Below are 14,562 nucleotides of genomic sequence, written 5' to 3'. Positions count from 1 at the left end.
TTTACTGGTACATACTAACCCTATGCTTAGCACCCGAGTGTACCCCTCAAATGGTTTTTGAATGCGACAAATGAAACAAAACAGAACTGTGGTTTTCTTAAAGATGGCCAATGGATTCTCTTCAAAGTTTTGTTCTTCAAAGAAACTGTGTAGTGAGCCTCTGTTTAGACTTATCAAACAGATCTGTTTGCACCCTAGACAGATGGAACACAGTTTCTCATTACCATAGCTATGTTGCACCCGTTTGGTAAATATCCGGTTCTTCCCTCTAACCCGTAACTCTAGATTAAAGCCATTAAGCTTCGAAATCCTTTATCAGAAGCCTTGGGATGTCTGACAGCAAACCTCGTTTTAGATACAGTGGAACCTCGGTTTTCGAGTATCTCGGAAGCCAAACGTTTCGATTTTCAAACACTGAAAACCTGGAAGTAATTGCTTCCGTTTTCGAACATGCCTTGGAAGTCGAATGGCTTCCGAGACGCGTTTCTCAATGGAATCTTCCGACCACCCATTGTGCCTTGGTTGTCAAATGTTTTGGAAATTGAACGGCCTTCCGGAATGGATTACGTTCGACAACTGAAGTTCCACTGTATACAGCTACACAGAGGAAGGGGGAGTTGTTCCATATGGCAAGCTGAAATGCTTGTGCGGATGTATGTTGTGCAGCTGAATCCCACCCAGAGCTGGTAAGGCTGCAATCCTATGCTCACCTGGATGAGAGGAAGTCCCATTGAACTCAGAGGAGCTTACTACTGAGCAGACCTGAACAGGATTGTATCGCAGGAGGCAGTAGGGTGCAAAGGTTAGCGCTGAACTTGGACTGGGAAGATCAGAGTTAAGCTTACACAGCTAACACCATCTGTCTAACCTCTCACTAGTACGCTATGAGGATAAAGTGAGTTAATTCACCTGTACAGGTAGCTCACTACCCTGAGCTCAGTCAAAGGATGGGATGCAAATATGGGTAGTCATATAATGACCATTTATAATGCTTACCTTCAAAGGGTTATTCATTTGTATAGAAAAGCAGGCTGTTAATGCCACGTTTGATAGTGGATTATGGATTCAGTATTAAAAGATTAAGGGTCTAGACTTTATCATGTGCGCCTGCATTAGTTTCAGAGTTCTAATTAAACTAGTTCCCATGGTGGCAGTCCGTTGCAGCATGTGTGTGTGTGTGATACTAAGCCAGATAATTTTTAAGGGATACTTAACTGATTTTTTAAAAAACCAAATAGCCCATTAAATCCCAAGAAAACTCCCACTCTTTTGCCAGTGTACTAGATGGCAACAAGTGACATCACTGCTAAGTCAAAGACAGCAACTCTTTTTTTTAACTATTCCACGTTCAGCAACTGAATATAAAAAGGTAAAAGGAAACAAGACACAGCCCACTAGAAAGACACCATTGGCTTCTTTCTCCGAGATATGTATGTGTCAGGGTTTCTGGGAGAAGTGAGGAGATGGCAGAGGAGACGGAAAGCGAGTGGGAGGAGGGAGAGAGAGACGAGGAAGAAGATGACGGAATTCGAAGGGAATCTATGAGCCTAAGCAGTGAGTCAGAGGATTCCCAAAAGGGAGCTAGCATGATCAGGCGAAAAGCAGGAGAAGAGAGAAGCTGTGAAAAGTCAGGGAAGGAGGGGAGAAAGCCCAGTGAAGCACAGACGCTGTCAGAGGGGTCTCAGCCGGAACGGAGTAAAGGGGGTGGAGTTGTCAGCCTCTCGGAGGGAGGAGGAACAGGAGAAAACAGAGAGAGGGGGTTGGAGCAAGGTGTTCAGCCGGAAAGGGTAGAGAGTGGAACAGGGGGCAGTATAGAGGACGAAGGAAAGGTCAAAAGCAACGTACGCGCGCCAAGTTCAAACATAGAGGCGCGCGGAAGTGGGGAAAGCTCAGAGGAGGAGCCCGGCCCCAAAGCCAGAAGGAGGGGGCAGGAGGCGGCAGAGGATTCAGCCTCAGGCGAATCCCGGAAAGAGAGAACCCAGGGGGGCAGAAAGACCCTGCGGAAAAGAAAGGAGAGGAAGAGGTGGTCTAGAGCCAGGCTATTAAGTTGGTGTGGAGGAGGGGAGGAGTCAGAGGGGGACTTCGGCGGTCTAACGTGACAGACGTACAGCCACAATGCTGAACTGTGAAAGAAGCAATTATCTTCAATAAACTTTTCCTGTAAGTAAACTACAACGGAGTAAGGTCTCTCGTGAGCTGGGACCCACCTGGGTGGCTGTGACAGAAAGTCCCCCTCCCTCTGAAAGCAAAAATTTTTTTTTGCGAAGCTCACGAACGGGGCAGCCATGAGTGCTGAGGAACAGCTGGCTGCACTCCGGGATCAGATTACCACTCTCACAACGGCAGTCATTGCTTCGCAGAAGAAGAATGCTGACTTGGAGAAAGCGTGCCAGGATTTGCAAGCAAGGTGGGAAAATGCGGACAAGCGGGGACCCCGGGCTCCAGAGCGGAGGGCATTGCGCTTGGAAGGAGGGGGGGTGCCCTAGTTTCGCATTTTAATGGCAACTTGCAAGACTATCCCAACTTCAGGGCAGATGTCGTGTATGCACTGCATTTACTCCGTCATGATTTTAGAGATGAGGAGGAGAGAGTGGGATTTATTGTTTCGCACCTGCATGGGGAGGCCAGGGCTTGGCTACGCAATCTGTGGCGCGAAGATGGACCAGCCCGTCGCAATGCAGATGCGTTTATCAAGGCAATGGATGCTTGTTTTCAATCCTCTGTGGATAAGGACATTGCGCGCCGGCAGATGCACGGGCTGAGGCAGGGGAGAGCCACTGTACGCCAATATCATTCTAAATTTTTTGCATTGCTCACCGCCTTAGATTGGCCGAAGGACAGTCTACCGGTCAGGGATCTTTTTTGGGAGGGATTGAGCCCCTCCGTCAAGGATGAGATCGCAAGGGGGGACAGACCCCAGACCCTGGAAGACGTGGTGCAACGGGCTTTGGCTATAGGAATTCGACATGAGGGACGTCCGTGGCACGAGGAGGGGGGGCCCCAAGCGCGCGCGCAAGCAAAAGCTCTCCCTTTTGTGCACAGGGATTTCAGCCGTGCGCACCCCTCACCAATGGGGAAGGAAGGCGAAGAGCCAATGGAGATTGGTGGTGCTAGGGCTCAAAAGCCATCCCAGAGCCCCATCCCTGCTGCAGCCAAAGCGAAGCCTCCTAGAGGGACCAGGAAGTGTTACATCTGCGACAGTGCACACCATATGGCGAAAGAGTGCCCCCAGAGGCTCCAGAAGCACACTGCAGCACTAGCAACTGTGACAGCAGAGGTGCAATCAGAGGAGCAGCTTCAGGGAAACTGCAGTGCCTGGCTGGAAGCAGAGCTACTGGGGCTCAGCCAGGCGGATCTGTAGAGAAGTCCCCAGCATCCTTGCAGCGCATGGACCCTTTACCTCCCAAACCAGCAGTTTTACTCACAGCAACACTCCAGCTGCCTGATGGGCGACTTCTCGAGGTTCCAACAACCATCGATTCGGGAAGCAACGCCGATTTCGTGGGATTACAGTTCGTCAAGCAGCATAACATAGCGCTCCTGCCTGCAACGACGCCTCTGAACGTGGTCACGGTAGACGGCAGGAAGTTGCTGGGGGGGCAAGTGGTGCAGCAAACCCCTCCCATGATGATGCAAATTGGAGACCATCGAGAGCTTATTAGTTTCAATGTCACCCACTTATCGGACACGCCCATCGTGTTGGGCATGAGTTGGCTGGACAGGCACAGTCCCGCGGTTGCTTGGTACCAGAGGCAGATCACCTTTTGTTCATCGTATTGCGCCCAGAATTGCATCCAAACCGATCAAGGAGGAGAAGCCGAACAGCAGCTGCATCTGAGTATGGTGCAAGCGGTTCCTCACAAGTACGCGGAGTTCTTGGAGGTTTTCTGCGAAAAGGAAGCTGACAAATTGCCGCCTCACAGACCTTACGACTGCGCGATTGACTTAGTGCCAGGCGCGCAGTTGCCAACTGCCAAGCTGTACTCCATGTCGGAAGACGAGCTGCAAGAGCTTCGGGAGTTCATAGAACACAACCTCAAGCGCGGATTCATCCAGGAATCTAAAGCAGCGGGAGGCAGTCCTGTTTTCTTTGTGAAAAAGAAAGACACGCCCCAGAAGAGGCTCATTGTGGACTACCGGTTCATAAACAGACTAACTAAGCCCAAGGCCTTCCCCATGCCCAAAATTGACGACCTTTTGGCTACAGTCAGGAGGGGGAAGATTTTTACCAAGCTGGATTTACGTGGAGCTTACAACCTCATCCGCATCAGGAAGGGCGACGAGTGGAAGACGGCCATGTTCACTCCTTTGGGCACGTACGAATACAGAGTTATGCCCTTCGGTCTACAAAATGGCAGCCATGTTTTCCAAGCATTCATGCATCACGTCCTGGCAGGTCTCCTCTACAAGAAGTGTGTCTGTTTTCTCGACGATATCCTGATTTTCTCGGAATCGCCAGAGGATCACGATAAGGACGTGAAGGAAGTTCTGCAGAGGCTGAAGGAACACAGGCTGTACGCCAAGTTGGAGAAGTGCCAGTTTGATGTGAGAGAGGTAGATTTCCTTGGCTACAAGCTGTCCGACGAGGGACTGGCCATGGACAAGACTAAAGTCCAAGCGCTGTTGGACTGGAAAAGCCCTCGAAATCGGAAGGAGGTCCAGAGGTTCATCGGCTTTGCCAATTTTTATCGCAAGTTTATTAAAGGTTTTGCAAACGCGACGGCGGCAATCACTGACACCCTCAGTTCCAAGAAGAAGAAGTTCGTCTGGACCGAACAAGCAGAGCGATCCTTTCGGAAGCTTAAAAGCCTTTTCGCCTCCGAGGAGCAGCTGCTGCACGTGAATCCTGGCAGGCCCATGCGGGTAGAGACAGATGCATCAGACAGAGCAGTTGGGGCCGTCCTCTTGCAAGAGGATTCGCAAGGCAACTGGAGACCGGGTGCATTCTACTCCCGGAAGCTCAGCAAGACGGAGCGCAACTACACCATATGGGACAGGGAGTTGTTGGCCATTCATGCAGCTTTCAAAGCGTGGCGACACTTCTTGATAGGAGCCAAGCACACGGTGCAGGTCCGCACGGATCACAAGAACTTGGAGTATTGGCGGACGGCTAAATTGCAAACCCAACGACACATGCGCTGGGCGGAGTTCTTTGCGGATTTCGATTTCAAAATAGAATACATCCCTGGAGACTCCAATGTTATAGCAGACGCGCTGTCCCGAAAGCCTCAATACCTGGAGGAAGTAGCTCCAATCGCAGCGAAGTACATTTTCGCACCGCAGGCGTGGACGTGCGCTACCATCGCAGTCGACCTGGACGCGGTGCGACGCGCGCTGCAAGAGGATCAGTTTGCACAATCCAAGATGGAGGAGCTCCGCAGAGGGTCGCCTGACAACAATGAGTTTCAGTTGCAGGATGGACTTTTGACTCGCAAGGGCGCCCTTTACGTGCCCACCGACGAGCTTCGCGCCACGGTTTTGCAACAATTGCACGATGCCCCGAGTGCGGGCCATTTCGGCAAAGAGAAGACGATGGAGTTGGTGGCAAGGGACTTTTGGTGGCCCCAGATGAGAGGAGAGGTGGCGGACTACGTAGCCAGGTGCGATATCTGCCAGAGGTCCAAACCAGTGCATCAGAAGCAGGCGGGATTGTTAGAACCGCTGGAGACACCGCAGCAACCGTGGGAGAGGGTAGCGTTGGACTTTGTTACAGACCTGCCCAGCTCCAGAGGTAAGACGGCGGTGTTAGTGGTTGTGGACTTGTTCACCAAGATGGCGCACTTCATTCCTTGTGCCAAGGTGGCGACGGCAGAACAGACCGCAAAGCTCTTCATCGATCACGTCTTCAGAGTGCATGGACTACCGCAGTCCGTCTTGTCCGACAGGGGGCGCCAATTTGTTTCCACTTTCTGGCGGAAGCTTCTGGGTATCTTGCACGTCAAGATCAACCTGACGTCGGCGAGGCATCCACAGACCAACGGTCAAGCGGAGAGGGTCAACGCGATCATGCAGCAGTACCTACGGTGTTACGCCAACCAGCGACCCGCGGCGTGGGTGGACTACCTGCCGATGGCTGAGTTCGCCTACAACAACACGAAGCACGCATCCACCGGGGTGACGCCTTTCTTCGCGAACTATGGACGTCATCCCAGAACCTTCCCGAGCTTTACAGCACCTGAAGGGGGGGGACCTCAAAATGCCGACCAGTTTGCAGCAGAGTTGCAAGAGGTGCACGAGGAGCTGCGGAGACATTTGGAGCTGGCAAAGCAGGCGTATAAGGTGCAAGCCGATAAACACAGAAGGGCGGGGGAAGACATTCAGGTTGGGGACTGGGTATGGTTAGCAGCCCACGCGATGCCGGCCAGGTCGTTGGCCAAAAAGAAGTTAGAACACAGGCAGCTAGGACCATATCAAGTTGAGGCTAAGATCAATCCGGTGGCTTTTCGCCTAGCCCTTCCGGAGGGCTCCAGGGTGCACCCGGTCTTTCATAGGTCGGTGCTCACTCCCTACAAAGCCCCACACAGGTTTCAAGAGTCAGAAGCACCTCCAGAGCCACGTAGAAGGGCGCCTGAGAGAGGGGAGTCGCCAAGACCAGAACCTCTTAATGAGGTCACAGAGATACTGGATTCACGATGGGGGGAGGAGGGAGTTGAATATTTTCTCGCCAGGGAAGGCACTCCAGTCTCTGCAAATAGCTGGGTGCCGGGTTACGCTTTGGACGAACCCCTGTTGAAGGAGGAGTTTCATGCAATTTTTCCGCACAAACCCATGCCCGAGGAGTATTTTGATGATTGGCTTTTCACGCCCACTTTGTCGGGCAGCACGTTCGGGGGTTTCTCCTCGCCCGAGGGCTCTACGCCCAAAACAAGCCCGACCAGGGATCCCCGCCTGGGGGGGGGAGAGACAAACCCTTATTGGTGGGTGGATCAGCCAAGGGAGGTATGGAGTCAGAGGTGGATGATAGGTCCTTGGCAGGCAGCGCCAGGAGAAGCAGTGAGGGAGGAAGAGACTGTGATGCCTTCAGGGGGGGAACCCGAGTTCGAACACACGTATACGGAGCTGCCAGAGGAGAAGATTGACGTGGACACCCGGTATCCTGAACCGACCCAGGAAGAACCACATTTCCCTCAACCTGCACCCAGCGACCGGGAGGGGGGAAGGGGGGGCTTCGAGGGGGGGATGGATGTCAGGGTTTCTGGGAGAAGTGAGGAGATGGCAGAGGAGACGGAAAGCGAGTGGGAGGAGGGAGAGAGAGACGAGGAAGAAGATGACGGAATTCGAAGGGAATCTATGAGCCTAAGCAGTGAGTCAGAGGATTCCCAAAAGGGAGCTAGCATGATCAGGCGAAAAGCAGGAGAAGAGAGAAGCTGTGAAAAGTCAGGGAAGGAGGGGAGAAAGCCCAGTGAAGCACAGACGCTGTCAGAGGGGTCTCAGCCGGAACGGAGTAAAGGGGGTGGAGTTGTCAGCCTCTCGGAGGGAGGAGGAACAGGAGAAAACAGAGAGAGGGGGTTGGAGCAAGGTGTTCAGCCGGAAAGGGTAGAGAGTGGAACAGGGGGCAGTATAGAGGACGAAGGAAAGGTCAAAAGCAACGTACGCGCGCCAAGTTCAAACATAGAGGCGCGCGGAAGTGGGGAAAGCTCAGAGGAGGAGCCCGGCCCCAAAGCCAGAAGGAGGGGGCAGGAGGCGGCAGAGGATTCAGCCTCAGGCGAATCCCGGAAAGAGAGAACCCAGGGGGGCAGAAAGACCCTGCGGAAAAGAAAGGAGAGGAAGAGGTGGTCTAGAGCCAGGCTATTAAGTTGGTGTGGAGGAGGGGAGGAGTCAGAGGGGGACTTCGGCGGTCTAACGTGACAGACGTACAGCCACAATGCTGAACTGTGAAAGAAGCAATTATCTTCAATAAACTTTTCCTGTAAGTAAACTACAACGGAGTAAGGTCTCTCGTGAGCTGGGACCCACCTGGGTGGCTGTGACAGAATGCATTGCCCATCAAAGCCATGGAACAGATAGAAAGCCAAGAGATTTAAATCGGCACTTGGCAGCAATAAACAAACTGCAGAATTAATTTATTCAGCCTGCTGCATATTTTATACATATCGAAGAGCAGAAGTAGCTGGCTCTGCTAAACCTAGTTAATAAAAAATGTTCTCTGTCTAATGAAAGCACTTCCAATCTTTTTCTTCTGCGAAACTTTGCTTTCAAAGACATGGCTTCACACGAGGTCACCCATGAGATCAAGATCTACTGCGCCTTTTTAAACTGCCTGAACCAGGCAAGTTCACCCCCCACCCAGCCATATTCATGCTATTGCTCTTCCCTCATTTCTAAATCAGAAATACACAAACCCACCCTTCCCCAAGATTTACATACACTTTCCATCATAGAACGGTCAAGGTATCGTCCCCCCAAAAAACTTTTATTAATGGTTTCCAAACTCACCCAAGCCATCTTCTGAGCCACTTGAAGGTTTACCTGGGAGACATGCAGTCACTTACATGAAATGCTAGTGAAGCCAAATACTCAAAACAGAACATTCAACTACAATCCCAGGGGCCCAAATTCATGACAATTCAGAATGAGCAAGATTTGAAGAGTTTAGCTGGGGAAATGGAAACAGAAGCTACTTGGATGATCATTTAGAAGGAGGCCAGTAAACTCAAAACACATAGACCAGCACCTTACTACTCACTCAGCTACCTGGGAGATGCTTGCAAAACCCAAACTAAAACTCAAGCACTCTCTCTTTGGCTATCGTGAGCTGCTTCCTCAGCTTGCAACAGGATTTCCAAGGATGTAGAAGCATGGAAGAAATGCCAGGCAATTGATCAAGGATACGGGTAAGATAATGTACTTTCAGATCTACTCTCCCTCCCTCTCTTTTCTTCCTGTTTATAGTCCAGCCTCAGCCCTGCTTCAACTTGGTGGCATAACTCCACTGTGCCCATCAGTCTTAATTTCCTACTAACACCCATCTCAGAGGCTCTTGCAATGGTGGATTAGATTGCTGTCCAAATACCTGTAACAATTATTTTGGATGCCCAACCTTCATAACCCCACAATACCCCACAAGCTGCCCAGAGTGGCTGGGGCAACCCAGTCAGATCAGATGGGTGGGTGGGTAGGTAGGTAGTAGCAGCAGTAGTAGTAATAACAACAACAACAACAACAACACCTCAAGATCTCCATGACCAGCAGCAGAGATGTAGCAAGAGCCATTTTATAAGCTTGCCTTACCTTGGGTATGAGTCTGCATGTCTCGAGCTAGCTCCATTGGCAGGACCGAATTCACCAGAGCAGAGATAATAGCAGCATCCAAGTTGCACATTGCTCCAAAACACTTCAGAAGCAGTAGCCGTAATGGCACTCTGTGCTCCTAAAAAGTTTTAAACGACAAATTTTAAATGACAAAATGCCAGGAAAATACTTCCTGTTTGTTATCAGTACTCACCAAGGTTAAGTATTTAGTTTAAGAACTGAGCTCAGCAAAGCGAGTACATTTATCTTCACTGGAACAGTATCAAGTTAGTGAGCTCACATGGAAGCTGGTCTTTCAGGGTATGGAAAATGGTGGTGAACTGGATTTCACCATTAGTGTTTCTTGCCTAGTTCTTTATGAATAAGATAATCAATAAACCAGGAAACCAAAGTTAGTGACAAGCCAGAAATGAAGCTACAGCTTGTTTGGGAGTTATTAACCACTGTTTCCTGGATTCGAAGTACAGAGAAATGACAGTTAACCTAGACTTCCTGGTTTGTCGAAACCAGCTCTAAACACTACAAGACAGTGCCAGATAACCTCTTCCTACTTGAGGCAGACCCATTTATTACCACCTTCCAATTTGCCTTCTGTGTCAATTTGTAGCATCACACAAGTTTTGTGATAGAGTGCAATCCAAGCATTGTTTGGGATTAGAGGAAAGTAAGTTTACTCCTCAAGAGAGAGTCTTCTAATTGATACAACTGGGAACAGATGAATTATCCACTAATAAATAACTCCAACTCCTCTATAATTTCTTTTTGTGTGTGAAGATCCTTTCAGATATTTCATCACAGAAAGGAAACGTTACACTTGTAAAACTAATTTCTGATCCATACAAGTGGACTATCTGTCACAATGGCAACTCTCACCACACAGGAACATGCCTCGTACCAAGTCATACCATTGGTCGATCTAGTTCAGACGCAACTACAATGACTGGTAGTGGCTGTCTGGGGTTTTAGGCAGGAATATCTCCATCTCCCAGCCCTACCTGGCGATGCTGGGCATTGATGCTCCAGCAGTAAACTAGAGACCTCCCCCTACTTTCCATGCACTGGATTTTTTAAAATAAAAACATGTTTAAAATAACATGAATTAATTATGACAAGCATAGGAGAGTGGATTATCTAGGGCAGATGGCTGTAACAGTGAGCCCTCGGAAAGGGATGGAGCAAAGAAGCATTCTTGTAGGCACTAAAGAGAAACACCTACATGTTCCTCCGCATACTTGATTTCCTTCCTTTGTCCCAGAGAAGTATCTTCATAACCTAATTTCCTACCCGAAGCTGTTTATGAATGCACAGATGTGCATCAATTAAGAGAAGAGCAGGAACAGCCTGCCAATGTTCCCAAGGCATTCTCAGAAATCCTTCCTCTCGATGACAGCAAAGCAGCTACCTCTGTTCCTGAGTGGAGTGCTTTTGTGTGTTTTTATAAGGGGCAGCTAGATTTATCTTCCAAGCTGCGAGCAGAGATGTGTCCATGACCCAGATATAAGGCTTGTTTTCAGGCACACTTTTCCTGATACCACAAATAAACTTTGGAAATAAGCAGTAGTTTGTTATGGGTTCATTTACAGCTTACGCTCTCTAGATTTACAGTGTTAAGCTCACACTCAGCATGCTCATATTCTTCCTTTGCTCTTACTGTTTGGCTACTTGATTGTAGTGTGGAATACTACGGCCTTCATAGTTGCCTGATTTAACTGACAAGCCCATGCATGGGGAAACTGTGCCCCCCACCAGATGTTGCTAGACTACAACATCCATTATCTATAACCACTGGCCAGATGGGAGTTGGACTCCAACAGCACCTGGATGGCTAAAGGTTCACTATTCACAGGCTAGACAAACCAATTAGAAATATTCCTGGAACTGAGAATGCCAGGAGGAGGTTAAGGTTCTTGACAACACTGTTGTAAACTTGTGTTCACATTTTCACTTATTCCTGTCCCCAAAAACTCTCCATCAGTTTTGAGTTGTGAACAAGGATTACATAAAAACAGTGTGCCCCTACATGCAGCTGCGATGATGATGGTAACAAAAATAATAATAATTTATTTATACCCCGCCCATCTGGCTGGGTTTCCTCAGCCACTCTTGAGCTCTACACCCATGTCCGGTCAGATTCAGAGTAAGTTTTCCGCCACTGGCGCTCTAGCCATTTCAACGACTGTTTCATCGCCCTCAGCTCTGGGGAAAACCACGGGACTGTCCGGGCTCCATGCAATCGGAGAGGGCACTTTGGAGCCAGACAGTCGATAGCCCTGGTTAACTCTGCATTCCAGCAGGCCACCAGGGAATCAGCTGAAAGGCCATCAACATGGGATAAAAATCCTCTACCATTCTCTAGAAACAAAAAATACTGACTGCAGCCTCATACCATCTGATAATATGTAACAAGGGACATAACCGATTCGAAGTCATTCTTCTTGCACATCTTCTTGCAGACTTCAGGATCCGCATCGGTCTGGAAATGTGGATAGAAAAATCAGTTTCCGAGTGAACTAAGAATGGATTGTTTCTGACAATAGCCATGCAAGATGAACCTGCAGATCTGTCCCAAACCGCAATCTTTCCATTCCCCAAACATAAACTAATATAATGCAAACTAAAGTTACATCCAGTACTGAAGCAAGTCTCTGTCCTGAAACAAAAACAGTCTATAGATGTATGGTCCAAACAAAAAAACATATATAATTCCAGAGAGCTAAGCAAGCTGCTGAAAGGCCCAGCAAGAGCATGCCACTACCTATAAAGTAATTTATCTCTCATTCTGGAAGACAAAATAACTTATAAGGGTTTCCCCCCAACCCCCAAATTTCCTATTTCAGGCCTGGAGGAGGAAAAGGATCCCCTTGAGCCAATCACATCCTTAAACAATGAACATTCACTAAAATGCACCAAATATGAGAGGTATAAGTTGTTTTGGACTTTCCCGCTTGCTAATAGATGCTTCTTCTGAAAGAGTCGGCCTTTTAATGTAAATTCCCACCTGCAGACTCCTTACTTTAGAAACGCTATTGAAGTTCATGCTAAAAACAAGCAACATTAGGCAATTTCACATTTCAGTTCACATTCATGTTCGTACACATGCTGGCCTCTCAAGAGAGATATGGATCAAGACAAGGTTATCATGCCACATATATAACAGAAATGCATCTGTATCGGGGGTTTTTCATCCCCCACCCCAGCTAAAAAGTTATACCAGAGCTTTCCAAACTGTCGCAACATGTTAGTGTGTTGGCTGCAGTGTGTAGTTGTGTTAAGCGAACGCTTCCCAGTGCTCCTCTTGGGGCTGGAAAGGGGTTAGTTTAATGGGTAAAACTGAATTACTATGTCGCACGATGATGCATGTCTAAAAAGTGTGTCACCAACATGAAAAGTTTGGAAAGCTCTAAGTTACCCTGTCTTGATTGCTACTCAGGGCTCCTCTGGGAGGATACGTGGGGGTATAAATTCAATAAATAATACATAAATCAAATTTAACATTTCTGCTGAACAGAATTCTGAGAAAGTAACCAAGTCTCCAGCCATGCAAAAGCCAGAGCAGGAAATTACCAGAATACGAAGCAGTTCCTCCAAGTAACAGCAAATGACGTTTTCATCTTCATAGAGGGCCCAGCTGCGTTGCTGGGCATCATCTTTATGGCGGGCCAGATCCGCAAAAATAACCTTTAGCCTCTGTTCATCATGGCAGATCTGACCAGAAGGCAGTCCTGAACAAAGATCCTGCAACAAATATAATATACATCGCTTTAACAGTGAGCACTTACTGGAAAAGCACTTGTTTTCAACTATAATTTAATTTTCAACTGAGATTTAAATGGCTAAGGTAAGTGCACCTTCCAAGTGAAGGCCTTCAATGAACTGCCATTTGCAAATCACGCACAGGCATCCATAAATGCCACAAGTGACTTATTTTACTTTATTTTATTCCACATCTGGATAATGTCTTCTATTTGTTTCTTACCCTGGTTTCTTAATGGCCATTGGTCATAATAATAAAGGTTTTATTTGAACTGGCCACAAGAGGTTGAATGGGGTTAGTATCCCTTATGAGAATACACTCAATCAGAAGCATGAATTAGTACTCTGAAAACTGAAATGTCTGTTCTGCTCAGTGTCCTGGGAAATGGATGGCAAACAGCTTGAACAATTAGTTAATTCAGCTGGTACACAGAATACGTTATTCCTCAAAGATGTGTATAACCTGGGGAGCAGAAGTGTCAACACAATACAGCTCATTGGGCACAATCATATCTGTAAGGAAGGAGGCAGTTTGGGAATCTTACAACTGTTGGGTTTTTGCACCTGCCAACTATGCCATTAACCTGATTAAACAAATGAATTCACATTGGCAGAGGGGGTGTATAAAGCAACTGTGATTCTCTTGAAGATTAGAAATCTATTTCTCCCTATTTGTGCAACTTTTGTTTTCTCACAAGGCATTAAAGTGACCCTATGTGCTTGCAAAATGTGATGAAAATCATAGCCCTAGGAACCCAACTAAAAGATCCTTGCATCATTTTAGAGTTAAGATGGTAAGAATCTCCATCTCCCATCACACTGTTCATTCAACCTCATTTTAAATCAACAGTGTGAGAACTGAAACACTGTTAACTCTTATCAGATTTCTCCAACCCTTTCTCTCCCTTCCTTAGACGGAGCACTACTGGTACTATATTGGGAATAGGTAAAGGATCATGCTAATGTTTTTTGGGGTGCCTCCCCACCACCCACAACAACAAAAACCATACAGGGGCAGTTGCTTAGATGCATCCAAGAGTTCCTTAGCTGGCTAATTTGCAGTGTGGATGGGGGCGATCTTTGAAAAGTAATTCATGTAGAAAGGATAACACATGGTTGGAACTGAGCAAGATGATTTCTCTAGAGGCCTGATTTCCATGCAAAACATGCCCTAGAATTTGCGATCAGCACCTTGAAATGTCATCTCTCAGTATCTGAGCAATTTGCAAGGAAGGAAATTGGAAGCCGCCTTATAGTGTCAGACCATTAGTTCACTTAGCTGCATGCTGACCCTACTACAGTGGCTGGCTGTAGTTCAACAGTTTCAGATGGGAGGAATGCCCAGCAGTTCCTTGAAATGTCAGAGATTGAACCCGAGGCCTTATATTTGGGATGAGGGTGGGAGAGTGGAATAAGGACAAAAGATACTAGGCTCTGAAAACCACAAAAGCTTGGTGAAACAAAAACCAGGCTTCTCCAGAAAAGGGTCCTCCTTTCCTTCCACTTTGCAGTTTTATTCTGAAATCTTAGGCGCAGTACGGCGCCCTGAGCTCAGCA

At 48.0% G+C, this 14,562-nt stretch overlaps 1 protein-coding gene across 2 annotated transcripts in view; it reads right to left on the bottom strand.

The window, feature by feature from the left end:
- The window catches only part of NCKIPSD (NCK interacting protein with SH3 domain), a 96,285-nt gene that overhangs the window by 17,357 nt on the left and 64,366 nt on the right, over positions 1-14,562 (bottom strand). For both annotated transcript variants that reach the window (XM_081851001.1, XM_081851002.1), the window contains 3 exons: positions 12,817-12,987; positions 11,639-11,725; positions 9,232-9,370 (listed from right to left, as the gene is read on the bottom strand). In XM_081851001.1, the coding sequence (XP_081707127.1) occupies positions 9,232-9,370; positions 11,639-11,725; positions 12,817-12,987 (397 nt within the window). The remainder of the gene's footprint in view (positions 1-9,231; positions 9,371-11,638; positions 11,726-12,816; positions 12,988-14,562) is intronic.

Source organism: Podarcis erhardii (assembly GCF_964252035.2).
Source record: "Podarcis erhardii genome assembly, chromosome: 2".
In the NCBI taxonomy this organism is placed as follows: domain Eukaryota; kingdom Metazoa; phylum Chordata; class Lepidosauria; order Squamata; family Lacertidae; genus Podarcis; species Podarcis erhardii.
Note: the sequence above shows the minus strand (reverse complement) of the source record. Positions and strands in the feature narration are given on the sequence as shown.